General features: G+C 36.5%; 1 protein-coding gene across 2 annotated transcripts in view; it reads left to right on the top strand.

Moving 5' to 3' along the window:
* TMEM135 (transmembrane protein 135) overlaps positions 1-27993 on the top strand; it is a 279124-nt gene that overhangs the window by 54646 nt on the left and 196485 nt on the right. For both annotated transcript variants that reach the window (XM_088832490.1, XM_055416171.2), the window contains exon 4: positions 7114-7147. In XM_088832490.1, coding sequence (XP_088688616.1) covers positions 7114-7147 — 34 coding nt within the window. The remainder of the gene's footprint in view (positions 1-7113; positions 7148-27993) is intronic.

The raw sequence follows: 27993 nt of genomic DNA on the forward strand, positions 1-27993 counted from the left end.
TCCATGGGATTTTCCAGGCAAGAGTACTGGAGTGGGGTGCCATTGTTCTTTATTAGATGATGCAATTAAAAAACCTGGAAGTAGCTCTAAGTTCTTTTGTATATTTGTACATCAAGCACAAATGGTTTGGGGTCTAATTAAAAACTTTAAAATTAAATTTTATAGTATTGGTCAGAAACTAGTGACTTTTTAAAATGCAGGTTTAAAAAACTTTTCTGGCTTTAACAATAAAACATAGAAAAGCAAATCTTTTAGCTTCATTTCTTTATAAGTTATTGTATAGTGTATCTTACTTTAAGAAAGTCTGATCTCTGTTTATCTGAAATTGTGCAGAAGTTAAAAAGTGGTCTTACTTGCTTTGAAAACATTTTTTATTTAGCAACAAATTTTTAAGATTTCATTAAACATCAAGATACGTGAGTAACCTACTCAGATTACTGGGTAGAATCTGGTAGAAAGTAATCTACCAGAGTTTTTAAAACTAAGATACACTAAAAAACAACTTATAAAGAAATAAAGCTAAAAGTTTTGCCTTTCTTTGTTTTATATAAGTAATTTACAAAGGTTGAAGATACGTGTATTTCAAAATTATTACATCTAGCCCCAAATGAAACATATTAATATTATAGCGTTTAAGGAAGAGGAATTTATAATTATGCCTTTAGTTCCTAAAGAAAGTCAATGATATGTTGTTGGAGGTGGCCAGTAGGCAGCTTGAAGTGTGAGTCTAGATTCAGGAAAAGCATGGTAGTTATATAAATAAAATTGGAGGTTTCCTCCTGTAGGTGATTATTGAAGCTATTGGAGATTAAAGTCTCAAAGCTCAGAATAGGAAGTCTGAGGTTAGAAGCTGGGAAATAGCAACATTTAAGGAATCAGTTTTGAACCAATTTTTAAATTAATTGATCAGTAATTAGTTCATCCTTTTAAAAGTAAATATTAGTAATATATTAGAAAGGATAGAAAAAAAGAATGTGGAGGATTAGCAGTTTTTTCCAAATTAGCAAATCATGATAATTTAAAATTTTAAATCTCTGAAGCTCTATTCAATAATGAAATCTTTACTAAAATTATACGGTTTGTACTCAATTGTATAATCACCTTTTTCAAAAAGCATTTAATGAGGTACAAACATACAACATGGTTATAAACACACATATGTATGATGGATGTGTATGTGTGTGTGTGTGTGTGTGTGTGTATAGGTATAGATACGTTAGTGAAAATCTACCTATATTCATGAATATGTTTTTATCTATATTGGTTTAAATTTATTTCCTCACAACTTTTTTCTCTCTTTCTCCAACTCATCCATCCTTTTATTCATCCATCCACCCATCCATCCATCTGTCCATCTTTCTCAGTCTCCTTCCATCTACAGAATTAAACATGCTTTGCCAGCTAGCTCCTAACACCTTGTAAGAGGGCAGCTTACTTAAATCTTAATCGCATCACTATGGGGTTCTGCAAAAGCTTTGAAGTTGTTTCCAGGGTTGCTTAAAAAATTTGTGCCACAAAGAACTGTGATCTTAGTAACTCAGCAGGAAGCTTTGGTGACATCTAGTTTATCCCTAGGTGGGCTGTTAAGAACTAGTCTTCTCTTTCTTTTTCTAGGAAGTGCTTTGTTTGTGGTTCAGAAAGAAGTTGTTCTGATGGATTTTGTTTTGTAGAGTTGTTGTGGATTTGCTTTGATATTTAGTATTAGTTTAGATAAGTTGAAAGTGCAGGGTGCTTAAACAAGGACATGGATTAAAGTATCAAAAATTGGGTATTTATTCTAAGCATATTCATGGTTTAAGTTGTTAAATTACACTGTTGTAATTATGAAACTCCTAAGCAGATGTGACCAAAAGGAATCAACTATGTACTATGTGGGTAAAAGAACACCTATAAACTGGCCTATAAATTCTTGGTATCTTCAAGTTTCAGTGTCATGTTCACAGGGAGAAAATGAGATTACCTTGCAGTCTTCTGAAAAACTTACCTCTCTATTATCCACTGTGTACCATAGAATATAATATGGAGTCTTTCTCTAGTCTAGAAGTTTGGCTTACCCATTCCTGTACCTTAAAGAAGTATATTATACTGTTCTGAAATATTTTGACAAATGAAATTCTATTTTATTTTGCAAGACTTTCTGACATGATTAAATAAAATCTCTTGGTAAACTTACAGTGTTTAGGAACATTCACTTTGTTTTTCTTTAATCTCTAATTTCTCCTTATCCATTGAACACAGACATATTTTATATGTATATATAAATATTTAGAAGTTACACTATTCCTACTGTATTCCCTAGTGACCTTAGTTATGAAATGTGTTACATACAGTGTCATTCAGAAGTTTGAGAAAGTTAACTAAAGAATATTTACACTGAAGTTTCCAGAAAATAGAAAGCATTATTGTTCATCTAATTAGACAAAATAATGTCATTAGAAGATAATCCTTGAAATTTCAGTAGAATGTGAGGATACCTTTTATTCTACTGAGATGTTAAGAAAATTTAATTATTTTAGTATTTCCCCAGTAGGAATAGTGATGCTCTGATTGCACAGTTTTTACAACAGTGGTTCTTAATACTTTTTTAGATAGTACCCCTTGAAGTACACACCAACTTACATTTTTAATGGAAGTTTAAAAGATTCACCTCCTTTCCCCATCCAAAAAAAAAAGCTTATCTGTGGTTGAAAGAAATACTTGACTAACTTTAGGCTGCTTATTCACCGACTTTCACCAGTCTTCTAATCTAGTGATTGGATTAGAAGAATGGAAGTATTTGTGTATCAGAGCCTCCTGTGAAGTTTAAAAAGTTATTATCCTCCTTGGCCCCAGCCCTTCCTCTGGGCCTACTTTTTTTCTGATTGACATCTCCCCATTCCCCATCAATGTTGTAGCAGTGTTTTAATGTGTAACTTGATTTCCAGAGAGAATTTACTCACTAGGAAGGGAGTGACTTGTTTGTCTTCAGACTTAGGCTAGATACAGTCAAGTGTTAAATAATAAAATGGTATTTAATCAACTTATCCATTTCCTGTAATACTGACCATCTCTGGAGAAGTGATAAAATAAATTACTGTTCTGATATTCCAACCTGCCAAATAAAATACCGTTCTCTCATTCTTGAGGCTGTTAGCTTTGGGTTGGAATTCAGATAAAGCTGAGGAGGAGGTGATCTTCCTCATTATTTGGAAATGGTGAATTGAAACTTGGGGCTTCCCAGGTGGCTCAGTGGGTAAAGAATCTGCCTGCCAATGCAGGAGATGTGGGTTGGATCCCTGGATCAGGAAGATCCCCTGGAGAAAGAAATGGCAAACGATACAGTATCCTTGCCTGGGAAATCTCACGGACAGAGCTGCCTGGTGGGCTGTTTATGGGTCGCAAAGTGTTGGACAAGACTGAGCAAGTGAACGACAACAACACCTTGAAGCTTGAGACGGTAATAGTCTCAAGTACTCTAATAACAATACATCCTCGTCTTTTTACTGTTAGTTAGACTGTGTCAGGAGAAGGCAATGGCAAGCCACTCCAGGACTCTTGCCTAAAAAATCCCATGGATGGAGGAGCCTGGTAGGCTGCAGTCCCTGGGGTCGCTAAGGGTCGGACACGACTGAGCGACTTCACTTTCACTTTTCACTTTCACACATTGGAGAAGGAAATGGCAACCCACTCCAGTGTGCTTGCCTGGAGAATCCCAGGGACAGGGGAGCCTGGTGGGCTGCCATCTATGGGGTCACACAGAGTCGGACACGACTGAAGTGATTTAGCAGCAGCAGCAGACTGTGTCAAGGCTTTGTTTATCCTTGCTGCACAGAAGCCTGCTAGGATACCATATTAAACAAATCAGTGAATTTTAGAATTGAAAGATAACTTAGTAAAGATTTTCTACTGTAGAAGCAGTACCTTGGAAAGAACGTGAAACTTGAGTCAGAAGAACTTGCTTTTTGCTGCCTTCATATTTTTAAATAAACACTTGTCTGATTCTTGGTTTTTAATAGAGTGAGGATGATAGTGTCTGCTTTATGCTTTGTGTAACTACTGAGAGGATAAAATCTGATTTCAAAATATTAATTATACTGTGTAAATTATTAAATTTTATACAAATGGATCATGTTTTGCTTGCTAGTAAATTAGTGTCTTTAGTCAGTCCTCCCTCTGTCTAGTGGCTATCTTTTGTATTTGTATTCTACAATATATGTTTATAATGTATTCCTTCTTGTAAGACTGGATTCCTAGTAACACTTTGCTTAGTAATTCTACCATTTGTTTAGTGTCTGTTAGATGCCAGGTACTATTGTAGGCCTGTGAAAATGTAACGGTTAAACAAGTTCATCTTTGCTCAGTAAAGACAAACAGTTATAGATGGAAGCTAGTGATGATTCTAGAGTTGGATTGCTGTTCTTATCAGAGACAGAATGAAACTAGTGGAGCAAATGTCTGAAGATAGCATCGTGTATTAGTTAGATCGCTTCATTGTTGTTCAGTTACTCAGTTGTGTCTGACTCTTTGCAACCCCATGGACCGCAGCCCACCAGGCTTCCTGGTCCTTTGCCATCTCCCGGAGCTCGCTCAGACTCACGTCCATCTCATCGGTGATGCCATCCAGCCATCTCATCCTCTCTCCTCCCTTTCTCCTCCCACCTTCAATCCCTCCCAGCATCAGACTCTTTTCCAGTGAGTCAACTCTTCGCATGAGGTGGCCAAAGTATTGGAGTTTCAGCTTTAGCATCAGTCCTTCCAATGAACATTCAGGACTGATCTCCTTTAGGGTTAACTGGTTGGATCTCTTTGCAGTCCAAGGGACTGCCAAGAGTTTTCTCCACCATAGCTCAAAAGCATCAGTTCTTCAGCGCTTAGCCTTCTATATGGTCCAACTGTCACATCCATACATGACTGCTGGAAAAACCATAGCTTTCACTAGATGGACCTTTGTTGGCAAAGTAATGTCACTGCTTTTTAATACATTGTCTAGGTTTGTCATAGCTTTTCTTCCAAAGAGCAAGCATCTTTTAATTTTACTTTATAGTGAAATGTATTTTTGGGTACTACCACTGAAATTATAGAAATATTTTTACTTTGGTTTTGTAATGAAGAATACTATTTTTTTGTTCATATGTAACCAGCAATTGATAAGAACAGGTAAATCCTTGAGAAGCGTTTAGCTTTTCCATGTATGTGTGACTCTTAGATGATGATGTTACCCTAGTTTTTCTTGATATGATTTGTTTACAATAAGTACTATTGGAACATCTTTGATTTAGAATTTGGTAGGAACTAAAGATTGGTAAGGATTAGTAAGAACAATTTTAATTGGTATGTATAAATCATAGAAAAGAAGACCTAAAAGGGACCTTACAGATCATTGTATCACCGATTTTGAAATTCATTTTTAGAGGAGCAGTGGAATTCTCTTGTTCTGCTAAGGTACATTAAGACCTGCTGAAGAGGGACATTGCTGGGGGCATGGCCCTGTGGGTTTGCCTGGGGCGCCTCCCCCTTTCAACCAGGATGGACCCAATGTTATGTTTTATATATTAGTGATAAATGTAAGTTTTTTTCTTTAAATAGTTTTTATATTTAAAAATATAAATTAGATAACTAGTTTCCTCATTTTAATCACAAAGCTAGAGTACCAGAGAAAGTTAACTGGAACCCTGATTTCTTAACTTCGCTTCAGCATTATTCAGTTATATCATACAGCCTCCATTTGGCTTTAGTATATTGAAAATCCTGTTAAGCCATTTTAAGTGATGAACAATCAAGGTTTTGTATGACTGGATCTGACATCAAGAAGACTGGTTGATGATGTTACTATCAAGATCTAGCATGATATTTAAATGAAAGTGATTTGATATTCTTACTTTTTTATGTTACAAAGTAATTGTTTCTTTGAGTACTAAAAATGTTCATTATTGAAACTCAGATATATTTCTATGATTTTCAGAGTTTGAGCCCTGCCCTTGAACGCTTTAAATATTAAAGACCTCTTTATTAGAGGTCATTTATGGTCTCATGTGCAGTGTAAGTTAAAGCTATAAGGGCATAAAATTGTCCTTATCTTTGAGTTTCTAGGTGAATTCTCATTATGTAAGAGTGAATATGCATCTAGTAAATATGTAGTTTTTCTGTAAAGCAAGTGTTTACAGAGCTTTTGTTTGTCCTTTGGTATTAAAAAGTTCACTTAGTACCTGACTTTTCACTTAGCAATGAAATTAAAACAAGGTGATTTAGTATGATTTGTAACAATGTCTAATGAACAGTTGCATTATGTGTAAAATGATAGAAGACCTGATTTTTAAAAAATAAATTTGCATTTAGTTAGAATTGTTATGGCCTTGACTTGTTGGCAAGATGAATTTGCTAGGATTCTTCATTAAGCTTAGAATTCTCTAACATAAAGATAGACTAATAGCAAATTGTACCTCTCTTCCTGTTAATAAATAATGAAGTGTCAGTAATTTTAAAAATTAAGATGTAATTGACATGTATTTAACACTGTATTGGTTTATTTTATTAGATATATGATCTTCACAATAAGTCTAATTAGCAATTACTAGTCAATAGTAATTTTTTTTTAAAAAGAAGTGTGAGAGCTTTGACTTTATTTTTTAAATTCTTTAAAAGATTTTGGCTGTGCTGGGTCTCTGCTGTGGCATGTGGGCCTTCTCTAGTGGCAGCGTGCAGGCTTCTCTCTTGCTGCAGTGTGCGGGCTCTCTAGCTGTGGTGTGTGGGCTCAGCAGTCATGGTCCGTGGGCTTAGTTGTCCTGCAGCGTGTGGGATGTTAGTTCCCTGACTAGGGACCGAACCCACATTGCCTGTACTGGAAGGTGGATTCTACCAGTAGACTACCAGGGAAGTCCCAGGCAATAGTAATTTTAAAGAATTCTAATTAATGAGCACTAAACAGAATATTTAATGACTGCCAAACAGAATGACTTGTAGAATTGACTTATATAGCTAACTATTACGGTACTAAAAACTTCGTTCTACGTAATCTACCCCTTTCCCACCACTCCTGAGAGCTGATTTGGTAGATTTCTGAAAAAAATGATGAAGTGATTATTAAGTCAAATTTGTGCTTAGTCTCACTCTCTCTCTTCTTAAAATTATTTGCAGGAGAGGGCTGCTCACAATTTATATGGCCAACTTGGTAAGTAAATCTTTTTTTTTTCGCATTTGAGGTTTCCCATGCACTTTTTTTTTTTAAACCTTTTTTTGTTTTTTGATTAAAATTCCCTTAAAAAAAGGAAATGTACTTAAATTTGAGAATTTTGTCTTTGTTTTAAAGGATAGACTTAAATGTTTAAAATAGCTTTGATGCTCTCTGGTTTATTCCTGTTAAATTTTATGACTGAATTGTACTTATTTCAGGAGGAAAATAGATTCACAGTCCTGTGTTCTTCATGATTCTTTTTTCTTTTAAGGTTAGGTCTTCATCTTTGGTAATGTGCGTATCTATATCTGTATCCTCTCTCTATGTATCTTTAATTTCATTTCATATTCTGCTTCTGTTGCTAACTTCTTATGGGAAAAATGATTTAAGGATAAGCTTTTATGATGTACATTTTTCCTGGATTTCAAGATAGCATTGATTCTATTTTTGAATATACTGAGTATATTTAATAATATGATAGTCTAAGCTGTTAAAAAATTTCTTAAGTTTTCAGAATTGAAGTTAATGTTGTCTTAATATATTCAGAATATATGATTTTCACTGTCAAGTTCATATTTTAAAAACATGTGTATTAAAAGCTTTTAAAGTTGTTTCACAGAAATTACAGGCAGCATTGAAAAATTCACCTAAGGAAAGATAAGTAATTATTTGTTTACCTAAGGATGGGTTTTTGAGTTCTGTAACAGAGGAGACTATAGTTCAGGGTTGTATTTAGCAACTTATTTCAGTTTTAAAATATTTAATTTTTGCTCTGTGTAAGTTACTGTGCTATGTGCTAGAAGGCAAGATGAAGACAGTCTGTATTTATGGAGTTTGCTGTCTAGTGGAAAAGTCACAGTAGAAGTAATGATGTTTGAAAAGGACTGAAAGATGAATTATAGGGTGCTATGGAAACCATGATGGTAGCACTAAACTATTCTAGGTGCTGCTTTCCTTTCTTATTTTGTAAAAGACTTAAAAATGTTACATCTGCATACCCAGAATGGATTTGAGTCTTAATCCATTTGTTTTCCTTTTAGTTGTGCACATGCTTTTTTATATGACCACATGGTCATACTTTAATATACTATATGTATTTATACACTTCTCTTAAATTCTAAGTAAATTTCCACAAACTTTTTGTGTTGTCTAGTTTAGACTGGAAATTCCTGGAGGGAAGATATTTGATTTTGATTGATATAATCAATGTTGGAAGATGCCCTAAAAATACTCTGTTTTTTTAAGATTAAGCTTTTTATTTTGAAATAATCATAGATTCCTATGCATTTATAAGAAATAATAGATCTCATGTACTCTCCACACAGTTTCCCTTAATGGTAGTATCTTACAAAACTATAGTAGATCAAAAGTAGGATATTTACATTGATATTTATTATAGTCAAGATAGAGAACATTTTCTTCATGTTGCCATTTTGTAGCTACTTTATTGGGTTGGCTAAAAAATTTGAGTTTTTCCTAAAATGTTATAGAAAAACCTGAACAAACTTTTTGGCCAATCCAGTACTTCCCTCTGACCTTTCCCTTCTATTGCCCAACCTCTGGCAACCACTAATTTATTTTTTATCTCTATAATTCTTTAGTTTCTGTAGTCATTTCAAGAATGTTTTATAAATAGAATTATATAGTACATATTTTTTGTCATTAGCTGTTTTCACTCACCATAATTCTCTGGAGATTGATTCAAGTTGTTGGGCATATCAGTAGTTCGTTCCTTTTTATTGCCGAGTAAGTGACCGTGGTGTGGATGTACTAGTTTATTTCACTGTTCACCTATTGAAGAACATCTGGCTTGCTTCCAGTTTTTGGCTATTACAAATAAAGATGCTATAAATATTCACATGCAAGTTTTTGTGTGAATGGGAGTTTTTATTTCTCTGGGATAAATGCCTTGGAATACAGTTGCCAGGTTGTATGGTAGTTGAATGGCTAGTTTTTAAAGAAACTGATAAACTGTTTTCCAGAGTGGCTGTACTATGTTGTTTTGATAGCATTTGCAATCTAGAATAAACCTTTGAATCTCTCAGTTCTGTTCAGTCGTGTCCGACTCTTTGCGACCCCATGAATCACAGCACGCCAGGCCTCCCTGTCCATCACCAACTCCCGGAGTTCACTCAAACTCATGTCCATCAAGTCGGTGATGCCATCCAGCCATGAATCTCTAGTTCTTTCTAAATGTGAAACTTTTTGTGTGTGGGGAGTAACATTTGTCTGTTAAGTAGATTTGTGCTTTTTATGTTCAGATTAATAAATTTCAGTATTAGAAAAACTTTTCAGAAAGTGCAAAATATAGATTGGTCTTTTATCTTTTGTCAGCCAAGGTCTGTAATTTAAAAATTTAATGAGATCAAAGCCTCACACATGGATTTTTGACTGTGTTCAAAGAAATTTGTACATGATGTATTTGGGATACTAATGATAGTTTTAGTATCTTCATCTTCTTTCATCTTCATCTCCCCTTCCTCTAAATGGAACCTTTTATTTATACTATTGCAATGTAACTATTATTTAAGTAAGAGGGTGATTAGTGTGGAATAGGTAAGAAATATTTTCAGAGCCTGGATTTATCCTTAAGAAATAACTAAATTCTAGAACTCTGTTATATTGCTCACTAGACTGAGTTGAGAGTGTTGGCTGATTTTAACATCAATGACAAAATTTCTAAATATTGGGAGCTTTTATTTTAAGAAAGTTATTTATTGTATTTAGGTATGTGTTTTTGAATTAGAAAGTAGAGAAAAACATGAAGAAAGTAAAAGTTACTGTAGTTTTACCATGTAGTAATTGCTAACATTTTAGTGTTTATTATTTTACCCCCTTCCCTTTCCTCCAGTGTCCCTACATAAATACACATAGATGCACGTTCACATTACACATTATATACCTAGTGAAAAATTGGGGGCATATTGTTTTGTGATGTCTTTTGTTACTATGCCATATAGTTTTGGTAGCTCATAGTATTAAGTAACCATTCTTTGGAGAGTGTAATCATAACTTTTCACCTAATTCTTGGTTATATTCTCATTACACTGAGTTGGTTTCGTTCATATACACATATACCCACTAAAATGTTGGGTGACAGTAAATTACTATTTGATTAGTAATAATATAATTTTGTTAGTTTTGTCTGCGACAGTTATCCATTCCTTACAAAGGCATTGACACACCTTTGAATGAATATCTGAGAAAAATATGGAAAACTGGCTTCATATTGTCTTTATCATCTTTGTCTTTATTTTTATCAATGAGCATTTATTTTGTGCAAAGCACTGTCCTGTGTATTTGGACACAAGTATAAGTCATTATGGTCTTCCCTGGTGGCTCAGTGGTAAAGAATCTGCCTGCCAATGCAGGAGATGTAGGTTCGATCCCTGGGTCAGGAAGATCCCCTGGAGAAGGAAATGGCAACCAACTCCAGTATTCTTGCCTGGGAAATCCCAGAGACAGAGGAGCCTGGAGGACTATATAGTCCATGGGATTGCAAAAGAGGCAGACACGATATAGTGACTAAACAAATAACAAATAGTACACAAGTCATTATTCTGTTCTTGAAAGTAGTTTGGTTGAGGCAATAAGGTTTATCTAGATCTGGATTTAAAATGTTAATGTATTGCTCTATTTAAAATGGATAAACAACAGGGGCCTGCTGTATGGCGCAGGGAACTCTGCTCAACACTCTGCGGCAGCCTGGATGGGAGAGGAGTTTGGGGGAGAATGGATACATGTATATGTGTGGCTGACTCCCTTCCCTGTTCACTGGAAATTATCACAACATTGTTTGTTAATTGCTACCCCCAATACAAAATAAAATGTTTAAAAAAAAAGAACTGGTATTGACCTGTAAGCTGTAAATAATTAAAATGATAGTTTATTCATCATCAAATATGTGGGTAGACAGTACGGTTAGAACTTTAGGAAAGGGAGTTAGCTTTGCGCTGGGGAAATGAGAAGGTTTTATTTTATTTTTTTTTAATGTTTATAGTTTGTGGGTAGTCTGCCTGGCAGCTCTATAGTGGGGCTGATGGTGACCTCCTCCAAGAGGATGTATGCCACACGCCTCACCTCGCAGGCCTGCGGCAGCCAGAGCCCCTGTCCTTGCGGCAGGTTACTGCTGACCGTCCGCGGCAGGTTACTGCTGACCGTCCTCTGCAGGAGACACTCATTCATTTAAAAGCTGAATCTCTTGTGGAGGTCACTGCTCCATTCCCTGGGTCCTGGTAACCACAGATAGCCACGATGATGTGATCACTCACCTAGAGCCAGACATCTTGGAGTGTGAAGTCAAGTGGGCCTTAGGAAGCATCACTGTGAACAAAGCTAGTGGAGGTGATGGAAATCCAGCTGAACTATTTCAAATTCTAAAAGATGATGCTGTGAAAATGCTGCACTCAATATGCCAGCAAATTTGGAAAACTCAGCAGTGGCTGCAGGACTGGAAAAGGTCAGTTTTCATTCCAATCCCATAGAAGGACTATGCCAAAGAATGTTCAGACTAACACACAATTGCACTCATTTCACATGCTAACAAAGTAATGCTCAAAATTCTCCAACTTAGACTTCAATAGTGTGTGAGCTGAAAACTCCCAGATGTTCAAGCTGGATTTAGAAAAGGCAAAAGAACCAGGGGTCAAATTACCAACATCAGTTGGATCATAGAAAAAGCAAGAGAATCCCAGAAAAATATCTACTTCTGCTTCACTGACTATGCTAAAGCCTTTGACTGTGTGGATAACAACATATTGTGGAAAATTCTTGGAGATGGGAATACCAGACCACCTTACCTGTCTCCTGACAAACCTGTAAGCAGGTCACGAAGAAACAGAACCAGACATGGAACAGCAGACTGGTTCCAGGTTGGGAAAGGACTATATCAAGGCTGTATATTGTACCCTGCTTAATTAACTTATATGCAGAGTATATCACGTGAAATACCAGGCAGGATGAAGCACAAGCTGGAATCAAGATTGCTGAGAGAAATATCAATAACCTCAGATATGCAGACGATACCATCCTTATTGCAAAAAGTGAATAATAACTAAAGGGCCTCTTGAAGGTGAAAGAAGAGAGTGAAAAAAGCTGGCTTAAAACTCAACATTCAAAAAAACTAAGGTCATGGCATCCATTTCTATCACTTCATGGCAAATAGATGGGGAAACAATGGAAATAGTGACAGACTTTATTTTCTTGGGCTCCAAAATCACTGCAGATGGTGACTGCAGCCACAAAATTAAAAGACACTTGCTCTTTGGAAGAAAAGCTATGACCAACCTAGACAGCATATTAAAAAGCAGAGACATTACTTTGCTTACACAGGTCCATCTAGTCAAAGCTATAATTTTTCCAGCAGTCATGTATGGATGTGAGAGCTGGAGCAGATAGAAAGCTGAGTGCTGAAGAATTGATGCTTTTGAATTGTGGTGTTGGAGAAGACTCTTGAGAGTCCATTGGACTGGAAGGAGATCGAACCAGTCAATTCTAAAGGAAATCAACCCTGAGTATTCATTGGAAGGACTGATGCTAAAACTGAAGCTCGGATACTTTGGCCACCTGATGTGAAGAGCCAACTCATTAGAAAAGACACTCATGCTGAGAAAGACTGAGGGCAAGAGGAGAGGGGGCCGACAGAGGACAGGATGGTTGGATGGCATCACTGACTCAATGGACATGCGTTTGAGCAAGCTCCAGGAGATGGTGAAGGACAGAGAGGCCTGGCATGCTGCAGTCCATGGGTCGTAAAGAGTCAGACGTGACTGAGCAACTGAACAGCGACAACATTTTATGTGTTATTTATTTGACTGCAGTAGCTCTTGGTTGCTGCATGTGAGATCTAGTTCCCCAACTGGGGATTGAACCTGAGCACCCTGTGTGGGGAGCCTGGAGTCCTAGCCACTGGACCCCCAGGAAAGCCCCCAAGAAGGCTTTATGAATTGCATGGGACCTGAATATAGAAAGGAGAGGAATTGGAGGTAGCTCTATCTTTGAGACATGTCTCTGGTGATCATAAGACAAAGTTCTTGCCTTTCCAAGGATTGTTAAGTTGAGGCCAAAATTTAGGGAAAAAAAAAAGAACATTTGTTGAGTTTCTACTCTGTTAGGCATAATTGGTAAAATTGGGGTTACCCAAGTAAACATGGTATAGTTCCTGATTCTGAGGACCTTATACTTTACTAGGGGAGAGAGAGATGTAAAACCTCATCTCTGTTTTTTAACATTGATAGTTGTCTCAAAGTAAAAAACAGTACAGTGTTTAAACTGTGTAGTTGTGAATATAAATCTTGCTAGTTGTGTTTGTGAACTGTGTTATGTTAGGTGTCGTAGGGAGCGGGTGAAGAACTATATATTCTAAATAAGGGACATCTCTATTGATGCTTTTGCTTTTATGAGAGGATAGAAACTGTGGAAAATTCTGAAAGAGATGGGACTACCAGGCCACCTGACCTGCCTCTTGAGAAACCTATATGCAGGTCAGGAAGCAACAGTTAGAACTGGACATGGAACAACAGACTGGTTCCAAATAGGAAAAGGAGTACGTCAAGGTTGTATATTGTCACCCTGCTTATTTAACTTCTATGCAGAGTACATCATGAGGAACGCTGGGCTGGAAGAAGCACAAGCTGGAATCAAGATTGCCAGGAGAAATATCAATAACCTCGGATATGCAGATGACACCACCCTTATGGCAGAAAGTGAAGAGGAACTCAAAAGCCTCTTGATGAAAGTGAAAGAGGAGAGTGAAAAAGTTGGCTTGAAGCTCAGTGTTCAGAAAACTAAGATCATGACATCTGGTTCCATCACTTCATGGGAAATAGATGGGGAAACAGTGTCAGACTTTATGTTTTTGGGGTCCAAAATCACTGCAGGTGGTGACTACAGCCATGAAATTAAAAGACGCTTACTCCTTGGAAGGAAAGTTATGACCAACCTAGATAGCATATTAAAAAGCAGAGACATTACTTTGCCAACCACGGTTCTTCTATTCAAGGTATGGTTTTTCCAGTGGTCATGTATGGATGTGAGAGTTGGACTGTGAAGAAAGCTGATTGCCGAAGAATTGATGCTTTTGAACTGTGGTGCTGGAGAAGACTCTTGAGAGTCCCTTGGACTGCAAGGAGATACAACCAGTGAATCCCAAAGGAAATCAGTCCCGAATATTCATTGGAAGGACTGATGCTAAAGCTGAAACTCCAATACTTTGGCCACCTCATGCGAAGAGTTGACTCATTTGGAAAGACCCTGATGCTTAGGGGCAGGAGGAGAAGGGGATGACAGAGGATGAGATGGTTGGATGGCATCACTGACTTGATGGACATGAATTTGAGTGAAGTCCAGGTGTTGGTGATGGACAGGGAGGCCTGGCGTGCTGCGATTCATGGGATCACAAAGAGTCAGACATGACTGAGCGACTGAACTGAACTGAACTGATTCTCTTGGGCTATTCTTATTATTCATAATTTCTGTCAGTAAGCCCGGATAATTCTCAGTTATTAAACCTAAGTGATTTGTAGTCTTAGCTATAAATGTCTTAAATTATGATTTAACTAGCTGTTTTAAGAAATTATGAAGTCTTTCAGTTTAATACAGTTTAATTAATACCCCGGAGAAGGCAATGGCAAGCCACTCCAGTACTCTTGCCTAGAAAATCCCATGGATGGAGGAGCCTGGTAGGCTGCATTCCTTAGATTTGCTAAGGGTCGGACACGACTGAGCGACTTCACTTTCACTTTTCACTTTCACACATTGGAGAAGGAAATGGCAACCCACTCCAGTGTTCTTGCCTGGAGAATCCCAGGGACGGGGGAGCCTGGTGGGCTTCCATCTATGGGGTCACACAGAGTTGGACACGACTGAAGTGACTTAGCAGCAGCAGCAGCAATTAATACCCATGTGAAAGTCTTTAAGTTCTATGTTACCAAATTTTGGAAAGAAAAATGTAAAAATTTAAAAATTGTATAGTTTTCCCCCCCAGATTTTTAGAGTTGATAGAGAATTAGTTGTTAAAGGGCAAATGTATAGAAGATATCCAAAAAGAATTAAATATATTCTCTGGGTTTTGCCCAAGATATGTCTATAAGATGATGGAAGTGTTTTTGTGAAGGTAATATGCCAGAATCAATTACCCACAAGAACACCAGCTGCTGGGATTCAACTTTGCCACAGTTTGATTTAAAAGAAAACACATAAAAGTTAGCATTTACATGAGTTCCTTTTATTTTGTTGGTTGTGACGATGACTGAGGATTCCAGTTTTCCAAAACTTATAATTTGCTGCTAACAATTATTTAGGGTGTGATGTCAAGTGTAGTTCACTTCTGTTTAGTTTAACTATAATTTATGACATTTACCAATCTTCCTATGTAAGTCTTTTGAAAACTTCTTTCTGCAATTTCCTTTATGCCACCAAGCATTCAACAATGCATACATTTTAAAATTGTAAACATATATCTACAGGCTTGTCTCTAGCACTTGTTTTTTAATTTTAAACATGCAGTGTCTTTGATTAAAACATCTGTATTTGATTTTTCAAACATACGGTTTGAAAATGTTGACTCATATGTTTTCTTGTAAGGCTACTTCAATTTAATTAGATTCAGCAGGTATTTATTATGTATCAGCTATGCTAGGCATGTGAGGATACAAAAGAAATACAAAGTGGATTGTAAACTAGTTGGAGAAATTTGATAGATGAACTGGGAAAAAAAAGTAAGCTGAAAGTATTAAATTCAAAAAGCAATTATAAATACTCTTTCAAATTGCTTCCCTAAGCCTTCCTTTTGCATCGGAAGACATCAACCATTCATCTAGTTGCTCAGGCCAGAAACTCTTTTCTTCATCTTATACTTTTGGTCCAGTCCATTGCAAAATCTTATTCTCCTTTGAAAATATCCCTTGCATCTTATATTGACTCATTACCGACATAGTTATAACTAGAGTCTGAGCCTAAAATCTCTCACCTCATTCGCAGTTAGAGTCATTGGAAATACAAATTAGAGCTTCTTGATCTGCTTAAAATTCAGAAAAACCTTCCCTTCCCACTTCTCACTGCCCCTGTGTGCAATACCGACACCTCACAAAGCTGGTATGTCTCTGACCTCCATCTGCTTTTCTTATTCTTTACACTGGATTGCTTTTGTCTATAGAGTGTTTGATGCTTGTTAGTCCTTTATAGCTGTAGCACTTTTGGGGGACAGGGATGGGGGCTTAGAAATCTATTTCCCTAAAATTTTCTTGGCTAGCACCTTCTCCTTATATGCTTCTTAACCTATTGTTCGGAGAAGGCAATGGCAACCCACTCCAGTATTCTTGCCTGGAGAATCCCAGGGACAGGGGAGCCTGGTGGACTGCCGTCTATGGGGTCGCACAGAGTTGGACATGACTGAAGCGACTTAGCAGCAGCAGCAACCTATTGTTACATCCTAAGAGAGTCTTTACTGTTATAGTTAAAGCAGCTTCCCCTCACCTATCTATCTTGTACTCTTTTCTTTTTCATGGCTCTTACAAGTAAATTAAATTTTAAAATTTGGAAATTTTCATATTTGTTTGCTTCATTTTCCCTGCACTGTATGTAAGCTTCTTAACAGCAAGAATTCTTGCTTGTTCACTGACATCCCTAGTATCCACAATGTTTAGACTATCAGTTCAGTTCAGTTCAGTCGCTCAGTCGTGTCCGACTCTTTGCGACCCCATAAATCACAGCACGCCAGGCCTCCCTGTCCATCACCAACTCCCGGAGTTCACTCAAACTCATGTCCATCGAGTTGGTGGTGCCATCCAGCTATCTCATTCTCTGTCGTCCCCGTCTCCTCCCACCCCCAATCCCTCCTAGCATCAGACTCTTTTCCAGTGAGTCAACTCTTCGCATGAGGTGGCCAAAGTATTAGAGTTTCAGCTTTAGCATCAGTCCTTCCAATGAACACCCAGGATTGATCTCCTTTAGAATGGACTGGTAGGCTCTCCTCACAGTCCAAGGGACTCTCAAGAGTCTTCTCCAGCACCACAGTTCAAAAGCATCAATTCTTCGGCGATCAGCTTTCTTCACAGTCCAACTCTCACATCCGTACATGACCACTGGAAAAACCATAGCCTTGAATAGACGGACCTTTGTTGGCCAAGTAATGTCTCTGCTTTTTAATATGCTATCTGCTGCTGCTGCTGCTGCTGCTAAGTCACTTCAGTCGTGTCCGACTCTGTGTGACCCCATAGACGGAAGCCCACCAGGCTCCCCCGTCCCTGGGATTCTCCAGGCAAGAACACTGGAGTGGGTTGCCATTTCCTTCTCCAATGTGAAAGTGAAAAGTGAAAGTGAAGTTGCTCAGTCGTGTCCGACCCTCAGCGACCCCAAGGACTGCAGCCCACCAGGCTCCTCCATCCAGGGAATTTTCCAGGCAAGAGTACTGGAGTGGCTTGCCATTGCCTTCTCCTAATATGCTATCTAGATTGGTCATAACTTTCCTTCCAAGGAGTAAGCGTCTTTTAATTTCCTGGCTGCAATCAGCATCCGCAGTGATTTTGGAGCCCCCCAAAATAAAGTCTGACACTGTTTCCACTGTTTCCCCATCTATTTCCCATGAAGTGATGGGACCAGATGCCATGATCTTCATTTTCTGAATGTTGAGCTTCAAGCCAACCTTTTCACTCTCCTCTTTCACTTTCATCAAGAGGCTTTTGAGTTCCTCTTCACTTTCTGCCATAAGGGTAGTGTCATCTGCTTATCTGAGGTTACTGATATTTCTCCCAGCAATCTTGATTCCAGCTTGTGCTTCTTCCAGCCCAGCATTCCTCATGATGTACTCTGCATAGAAGTTAAATAAGCAGGGTGACAATGCCTATTTGGAAGCAGTCTGTTGTTCCATGTCCGGTTCTAACTATTGCTTCCTGACCTGCATACAGGTTTCTCAAGAGGCAGGTCAGGTGGTCTGGGATTCCCATCTCTTTCAGAATGTTCCACAGTTTATTGTGATCCACACAGTCAAAGGCTTTGGCATAGTCAATGAAGGAGAAATAGATGTTTTTCTGGAACTCTCTTGCTTTCTCCATGATCCAGCGGATGTTGGCAATTTGATCTCTGGTTCCTCTGCCCTTTCTAAAACCTGCTTGAACATCTGGAAGTTCACGGTTCACACAAGAGAAGACTCTACACATGGACATCACCAGATGGTCAACACCGAAATCAGACTGGTTATATTCTTTGCAGCCAAAGATGGAGAAGCTGTATACAGTTAGCAAAAACAAGACCAGGAGCTGACTGTGGCTCAGATCATGAACTCCTTATTGCCAAATTCAGACTTAAATTGAAGAAAGTAGGGAAAACCACTAGGCCATTCTGATATGACCTAAATCAAATCCCTTATGATTATACGGTGGAAGTAAGAAATAGATTTAAGGGACTAGATCTGATAGATAGAGTGCCTGATGAACTCTGGATGGAGGTTCATGATATTGTACAGGAGACAGGGACCAAGACCATCCCCATGGAAAAGAAATGCAGAAAAGCAAAATGGCTGTCTGAGGAGGCCTTACAAATAGCTGTGAAAAGAAGAGAAGTGAAAAGCAAAGGAGAAAAGGAAAGATGTAAGCATCTGAATGCAGAGTTCCAAAGAATAGCAAGGAGAGATGAAACAGCCTTCCTCAGCGATCAGTGCAAAGAAATAGAGGAAAACAAGAGAATAGGAAAAACAAGAGATCTTTTCAAGAAAATTAGAGATTCCAAGGGAACATTTCATGCAAAGATGGGCTTGATAAAGGACAGAAATGGTATGGACCTAACAGAAGCAGAAGATATTAAGAAGAGGTGGCAAGAATACACAGAAGAACTGTACAAAAAAGAGCTTCATGACGAAGATAATCACAATGGCGTGATCACTCACCTGGAGCCAGACATCAAGTGGGCCTTAGAGAGCATCACTACGAACAAAGCTAGTGGAGGTGATGGAATTCCAATTGAGCTATTTCAAATCCTGAAATATGATGTTTAGACTATAATATGTGCTTAATGAATAGTTACCGAATGGATGGAGATTGTGAGCAAATACTCTAGCAAATGGAAAAGATGAGAGAGAGTGACCCTTATATGTTGGTGAACATATTAACAATACCTATTCTTCTTCTTTCCTTGCCCCCTTCCATTAACTTTGAGACCCAGGTTCTTTAAGCCAACCAAATGACCTTGTTTTCTCAAGGGAAGGTAAATAAAAGCGTAAGTAGATCTGTTATCAACTGATCTCCTGAGCTAGTAGATTCCTTTGTTGGATGGTTTCTTATGAGTACCAGAATTAGGGATGCTATTTTTCTCTGTATTCTTACTCTGATTCTTTAAATCACATTGAGGAATGTGCTTTTGGTGCCCAATATAATATTTGGGCCATCTTTTGCTTTTATCTTCATTTGGTAGAAGGTGAGATACTTTGCTATCCAAGGTGAATAGATTCTTAAAAATTGTCATGGGCCACTTGATCACAAAGGCAGACATAGAGGAGGACTTGTGAGCATGAAAACGGGAATTATTAGAGACTCCCTCTTATTTTCTTTTATTGAGCAATTTAGTGCTGTTTTAGATCCTTTAGAGGAGGGCATGGTAACCCACTGCAGTATTCTTGGCTGGAGAACCCCATGGACAGAGGAGCCTGGCGGACTCTGGTCGATAGGGTTGCAGAGTCAGACACGAGTGACGTGACTTAGCATGCATGCATTTGAAGGTCTGTCCATATTGTTGTATTTACTTTGAGCTGACACTGTGTTTTTGAGCCCTATGTGTGTTCCTTTGTGACCTTCCGTGTATTGCTCTGACTGCCACCTGGTGTGCCAGAATGTTCATCCCTTGATCCCCTGTATGTGCCTTATAATGGCTTTATTGAGATATAAATCACATACCATAAAAATTACCCCTCTGGAGTGGTTTTTAGTACATTGGCAGAATTGTGCACCATTGACACCATCTGGTTCATCTGGTGCATTTTACTTGTTCATTCTTCCAGTGATGGACATCCAAATTACTTCCAACTCCTCAATGTCATGATCAATATGGTGATAATCATCTCTGTACATGACTGGTTTGTGAATTTCTCCAGATGTGCATGGATAAAAGCTAAGAAGGTATATTTTTAGATTCGGTACTTTCTGGTGAAAAAACAGAGTAGCTTGGAATGTGAGAAAGTATCATTATTCTAGTCATTCATTTGAACATAGATTTATTGGCTCTTTAGGAGATAATTTTGTCTTGTGTTTCTTTGTCCTGTGTTTCTATTTGAATAATTTGATAATTCATCCTAGAGATTTTGGGGTTGGAGGTTGACATTGAGTCTAGTAGTTATTCTGCTCCAAGTGGCTTGAAGAAGCACTACAGGATCAATTAGGCCAAAGGAAAAAAGGGTGCCATTTTTCTTTAGGCATGAGATTTCATCATAACCAGTCTTTATACACCTAGTTATATACACTGTTTGCCTTGTGAAGGTAATGTGTGCTTCAGTTTTCCTTGAAGGTGGTATGTACAAAGTAAAGACTTTTTCAGACATAGAAAAGCTAAAAGAATTCATCACCAGCAGACCTGTAGTAGAGGAAATGTTAAAGTTTGTCAGGAAGTTTTCAGGAAAATAATAGTAGTTGGAAATCTAGATCTACACAGAGAAATGAAGAACACTGAAAATGGTAACTATCAATACCTTGGTAGATATAAAAGATACTTTTCTTATATATCCCTCTTTAAAAGTGTAATTGCAAAAATAATAGCAGTGTAGTTTGTGAGGGTTATACGTAGAAGTATTGTTTAACAACAGTGATACAGAGTTCAAGAGGGAAGAAACAGAAATGTAATGACAGATTTTTATACCGTGTGGGACATTGTATAAATCACTTGAAGGTATGTATATTATAAACCTCAGATCAACCCAACTATATGTAACCTACAAGATTACATAGGTAATCACTTTAAAAGTAAAGGGACAAATAAATTTAAAATGGGTTAAAAGTAAAAGTTTTGATAAGAGATATATTATGCTCACTCTAATTAGAAGTAAGCTAGAGTGGCTGTAATAATAATGGTGCTAGTGGTAAAGAACCTGCTTGCCAGTGCAGGAGATGTAAGAGATGCGAGTTTGATCGTTGGGTCAAGAAGATCCCCTGGAGGAGGGCATGGCAGCCCACTCCAGTAATCATGCATGGAGAATCCCATGGACAGAGGAGCCTGGAGGGCTACAGTCCATGGGATTGCGAAGAGTTGGACATGACTGAAGGGATTTAGCATGTGCTCGTGCATGGTAGATTTCAAAGCCAAGCATATTACTAGAGAGAAAGAGGGTAATTTCATAACAGTAAAAGGATAAATGAATTAAGAGGACGTAATATTCCTAAATGTTTATGCATTTAATAAGAGGGCCTCAAAATAAATAAAGCAAAAACTGACAGAACTGAAATGAGAAATAAACAACATCCTTGATATAGAATATAAAAAGAAAATCATGAAAGATACAGAAGCCTTGAGTAACCCTGTTAACTAACCTGACATTGTTGACGTTTATAGATCATTCTATACAGCAGCATGGAGGGAAAATTATTTTCAAGTATCATCAAAATTTACCATATTCTGTGCTACAAAACAAATCTCAAATGATTCAAGTCATACAATTTATTGTTTGGTGTCAATGAAATTAAATTAGAACCAGTAACCAAAAGATATCTAGAAAATTCCCCAATATTTGAAAATATCAGAAGATATCAGAAGTAAAGTAGAAAGTGTTTTGAATTAAATGAAAAAACAAACATATCAAAATTGGTAAGATATTGACTGGCTACTTAGAGGGACATTTATAACATGAAATGCCTGTTTAGGAAAAAAAAGATCTTAAGTCAGTGATTTCAGTTTCAACTTTAAGAAGCTAGAAAAAGAAGAGTAGTTAAACCCAAAGTAAGCATAAGTAAAGAAATAGTAAATATTAGAGTGGAAATAACTGAAAAAAAAAATCAAAACCAAGCAATCAACATAACTTTAGCTAGTTCTTTGAGAAAATGAATAAAAGTAACAAACCTTTAAGTCAGGTTGATGAAGAAAAAAAGAGAAAAGATACAAATTACCAGCATCAGGAATGAGAGAGGTTATTCCATTATAGATTATACAGGTGCTACTGAGTTGGCCAAAATGTTTGTTTGGGTTTTTCCATAGAATCTTATGGAAAAAGCCAAATGAACTTTTGAGCCAACCAATTAAAGTATTGCAACTTGTTAATTGAATAAGTTTCTGTGCATATATTTGTCAGCTTAGGTGAAAAGGTTATATTTCTTTAAAGATTGTTGCTGTTGTCCAGTTGTTAAATTGTGTCCTACTCTTTGTGACCCCGTGGACTCCAGCATGCCAGGCTCCTCTGGCCTTCACTCTCCTGGAGTTTGCTGAGATTCATGTCCAGTGAATCAGTGATGCTATCTGACCATCTCATTCTCTGCTGCCTCTTTCTCCTTTGTGTCTTAAAAGTTATAAACCACCAAAACTCACTGAAAAAGAAATATATAAACTGATCAGCCCTATATTTATTGAAGAAATTGGCTTTGTAATTTAAAACCTTTCCCAAAGAAAATTCCATGCCTGGGTAGCTTCCCTGGTGAGTTTTAATAAATGTTTAAAAGAGACATGATACCAGTTCTACTCATTCTACTCAAACTGCATCAGAACGTTGAAGAGAAGCAGTCAATTCAGGATCCATTTTCTGAGGCCAGCATAATTTTGATACCAAAGCAAGACAAAGACACTACAAGAAAATGGAAACGACGGACTCAGAATCCTCATGAATTTAGACACAGCATTCTTAACAAAATGGTAGCAGATCAGTCTAATAATACCATGTTCAAATGAGGTTTAGCCTAGGAATTCAAATTTAGCTTAACATTCAGAAGTCAATTAACGTAATGGACTTATTAACATACTTAGAAAAGTCATCTTAACAGAGTCAAAATAAACTTTTGACAAAATTCAGAAACTTGACAGAAAGTTCTCACAAAACTAGATCAGTGGTTTTCGGTCAGCAGGAGTGATTTCGTACCCCAGGAGTGATTGATATTGGCAAGATATGGAGATAGTCTTGATTCTCAGGACTGAGCGCTGCTGGCACTCATCAGTTTGAATCCTGGTTTACCACTTACTTGCTTTTTCTTAGTTTCCTCCTCTGTCAAATGGAATAATTAATACATTATTGTTTTGTGACTGTTATGAAGATTAATGTCGTCTAAGAGGAATAAGAAACCCTTAAACCTAACATTTCTTTACTGTGATAATTACTCTAATAAGTGAGAAAAAATACGTAATTCATAGAAATATTTGTTTGCACAGAGAGTTTAAGATCTGAGTGTATCTATATCTATATATATTATGATAAAATCAGTGACTGATTACCATTATGGCTTAGGTCTGGCCTGGGAGAGCATGATATCACCACATCGATCACAGGAACATTTTAAAATTGTAGACATTGTTCTAAAGAGGAAATGATATTTGGGTTATTAACATTGCATAGTCACTTTCATAATGTGTGATTAGTTTCCCAGGATGCTTTGCCTGAAAGCTGATTTGAAGATAGGTTCTGGGACCCAATCTGCCATAGTCACCTTGTTTACTTGAACCTAGCTATTCACTTTTCTAGTTCTGTCTTCTTTTACTAAATCCAGACTGTGCAAGTCATTATTAATAAAGTCTGGAAACATAGCTGTCCTTAACATGGCTGCAGAGTATATGTAGATCTGTAGTATGTGCAGATCTACAGAAGAAATGCTTAATTTATTTTTGTCTTTCTCTCTGATTTTCTTAGATAAGCCAAGAATTATTTATTGAGGGCATGTATGTGTGTGTGTGTGTGTGTGTAGGGCATGAATTTAAAGGGAAATTATGAATGAGGTTTAATTTTTTTTGCCTTTCAGATATTTAATATATGAGTTTACAGTTTTTTATTTCTTTTTTTTTCTCACTAAAACAAAGCTTTTCATTGTCTGGGATTTTTTCTTCTATGTCTGTCTTTATAATTTCTTGCAGGAATAACCAGAATGCTTTGTATTCAGTGAATAATACCTCCATAGTATCATATTTATCTAATGCCTTTATAAATGCTTTTCACATACCTTTTTGCATTTAACATACCAAAGCCACCCTGTTAAAAATAGGCATGATAGCTTTTATTATACCATTTATAGATTATGGAAACAGCATGGAAGGTTATGTGACTTCTAATCTCATATTGATGATATATAATAAGGTAATATTGAAATGTCAGGTTTTAACTGGGTTTATTAGTGCTTTTTCTAGGCTACTGTATCCTACCTGAAAGGTGTTGGTTGATGACTTTTTAGAACCTGGACTTTTTAAATGAATATTAAAAATAATCCTTAAATGTGGCAACAGTTGCAGTACAGAGCATGATTGTTTTCATTTATGGTCTTTTAATTAACGTTAAATCTGGAGGTCTGGACTGTAATGGCAGTATTTAAAAAAATTTAGCACTGCTGTGACAGCTTTAGACAGTAGCATGGGATATTAGCTCAATACACTTCTGTGTTAAATCATTTTATGTCACTTTGGTCAGGAAGGTAAGCATTAGTTGTATTTCTAGGAGTTAAGTTATTTGAGTGTGTTGTATTTTAAAGTCAAAGGAAAAATAAATTATTTATATTCAGTTAGCCAACAATTCGCCTGGTGGGCTTCCGTCTGTGGGGTCACACAGAGTCGGACACGACTGAAGTGACTTAGCAGCAGCAGCAGCAGCCAACAATTTAAGTTCTGAAAAAGCTTCTTTTTGTGCTTTACTAAATTTTGTAGCTCCTTGGTCATCTGTCAGTATTCTACTGGGTTTTTATGATATTTATGTATTTTTTTTTATTTTGACATTCAAAAGTATGTATAATTATAATGCAATCCGTGTGTTATAATGTAATCTAATTAATATTTGGTAGTTTTTAAAGCAGAAGCAAAGAGCTATGACTTTTGTAGTGTGGCATTTGTCATGTTTATTCTTGTTGTGAGATACAAATTTAGTTACAAAGCTAAATATCACCTTTTAATCATCTATACAAAATCATTAAAATGTTTGTCACCGTTAAAGCAAATATAAAGGTAAGAGGTAAAAGTATACTAATTAAGGGCTTAAATACCTTAATTAAAAATAATGCATTATATGTTAAAAAATTTTTTGGAGGAAAAGATGTAGATTCTGTATCATTTGTTAAATTATATGACTGGCATGTGATAAAAAGGAGTCTATGATTTTTTTTTCTACCAGTTAATCTTGTACCATTTAGTGATATTTCTTAGCAACTTTCATAAACATAGCATGAGATTAAAGTAACAATTAGTTGTATTGCTTATTAGAAATAATACATTGTTTGAGAAACTACGTTTAGATGTATCCTACAATGTATAGGTTCTCGAAATTTTTGCATTCTAAGATATGCTATAATTGGTTCAGTAAAGTGAGCAGTACAGTGAAGAAATTGAAGAGATGCAATGTGTTTAATGTATAGAAGAAAAATAGCTCATTTGGAATATCTTTTAAGGTATGCCCTTTATACCTCTAATAGCAATTAGCAAAGTAGAGGATGAAATGTCCTGGCCCAACTTGTAAATATCATTTGATGAAAAATGATGGACTCTATTATTTTCATTATGCTGAAAAAGTTGCAGGTAAGGACTGTTCATACTAAAACTTGACCTTGTACTTATGAAGTATTTATTTAAAGAAAAATAGAAAAAGAAAATAGAAAGGAAAAAATGAAAAGGAAAATAAAAAGGCATTTACTTAAAAATGTACGTGGGCTACACAGACCTAAAGTTTTCAGATGCGGCATTTATTATTTTGCCTTTGCAATTATTTTGTTGTTGTTGTTAGATGTCTATTATAAATAGACATTTAATATTTTAAAGATTTAATTCTATTCTGTAAAACCGGCACTGGTGACAGGATCTGGTTTATTATATTTGTTAGTGTTAAGTTGACTTTCTAGCCCTGAAACTATGGCAGCAACCTGGTGTAGGTCAAGAGACAGAAGAAAACAGGGCAGTGGTAGAAGGAATAGTGGTGTGGAATCTGGAGACTTAAATCCTGGGATCAGTTTTCACACCAATTAGTGTTCATATCTTTCGACTCTGTGGCCCCTGGTTATTAGTCTGGGAACCCTGAGATCTTTTCAGGATTAATTCAGTATTTTATTTTGTTACTAAGAAAGACTTCCCAGCCATGCATTATGATCTTGGTCAAACCGTTTCACTTCTACCTCCATTTTCTCAGCTGGCATAATTGGCATCATAATAGCTCCTACCTCACAGAATAATATTGTGAAAATTAAATATGATAGTACATATAAGACTTATTAGTGAGTAGGAAGGTCTCAATAATATTTGCTTTTATTATTGTCTTTGCCATTGTTGTGACTGAGTTTGATCATGTTTGTGAAGTCTTCTAAGCATGGAAAAATGTTATCTGTGCTTCCAGGAAAGGTGTATTTTTGGAGAACTTGTATTCTATGGAGGCACAGGTTTCCTTAATTTTAGAACAAAATCTTTGTACTTTTATCTAGTCTTGTAACATTCTGATAGAGAATTCAACTATTTAGTTGTCTAAAAATAACTCATTTCACTCCTCTTTTTCCTTCAAGGTATATAGAGTATTGATTAGATAAAGAAGAGTTGATGTCTATTTTTATGTGGTTTTAGGAGTTTTGAACTAGAAATGGAAATATAGTCATTGATAATACTATATGGTAGATTATGCTGTCAACATATTATAGACATTTTTAATTGTCTCTCTTTTGCTGAGGTGAAATGTGGAAGATAGAACAATTGAGAATATTTGTTATATCTGAGGAACTTGCAAGTAATAAAATATTTTTACTCCCTGTTTTTTCTCTCTGCTATGGATATTATAAAAAGAAAAAAGTGTAATTTGTCCTGAAATTATCAGGTAAATAAGATATAGGGGTTCTCTGCTAACGTGTAAGAAAGCAAGGAAAAGGTGAACTACTGTGAGACACCAGAGTCGTGTTTTAGACTGATCAGAGACATCGATTATTCGTTAGTCTGCAACTGAAGTATAGGGTGCGATACAGGAAGATGTCATTCGTATTTCAAATTGAACATTTTTTTAAAGTACAGTCAAGTGACTTTATTTGTCTTGAGGGCTGTGGTTTAACCCCTACCCTACCTCATCCTAGTCTCTCTTTTAGGTGAACGCTGTTATGGTCACCTTCACTTTTTTCTTACGCAACAGAACTGTACTTACATTGAGTTTCCTGCCTTTGATGTCTATAAATTGTGTAAACTTAGCTGGCATTGACCTTTAATTTTTTACGTCTAGCTGATATTGGGAAGAAATATGTTTAATTTAGAAATACTCGCTCTTACAAAACAAAAAGAAAAGAAAAAAGAGAAATACTCAGTCTTTTTGTGGCTGTGTGCCTTGCGGGATCTTAGTTCCGTGACCAAGGATTCAGCCCAGGCTGCAGTAGTGAAAGTATTTGAGTCCTAACCACTGAACTTCCAGGGAAGTCCCAGAAATAATCACTCTTGAACAGAATATTCATGATTCAGCCTTTTTTGGAGTTCCGTTTATAAGAAAAGTTTTTTCATTACTTCAAAGTTTTCCTTTCAAAACAAAAGAAAGTCTTATGCACACAGCAGTTTTAATATCACAAATGAAAATGAAGAAGAGCAAAGCTTGTAATATTTAAATTATTGGGCTGGTTAGTTTTGAATCAATCTCAGAAGATATTTGGGAAACTCATAGCATACTCTTAGAAATTCATTAAATGTTAAATTGATTTATATAGAATTTTATTTATTTAATTCATTAGCAAAATTAAACAAAC

This window comes from Moschus berezovskii, chromosome 25 (assembly GCF_049115385.1).
Source record: "Moschus berezovskii isolate FMDL1 chromosome 25, NW_MosBer_1.0, whole genome shotgun sequence".
Taxonomy (NCBI): Eukaryota; Metazoa; Chordata; class Mammalia; order Artiodactyla; family Moschidae; genus Moschus; species Moschus berezovskii.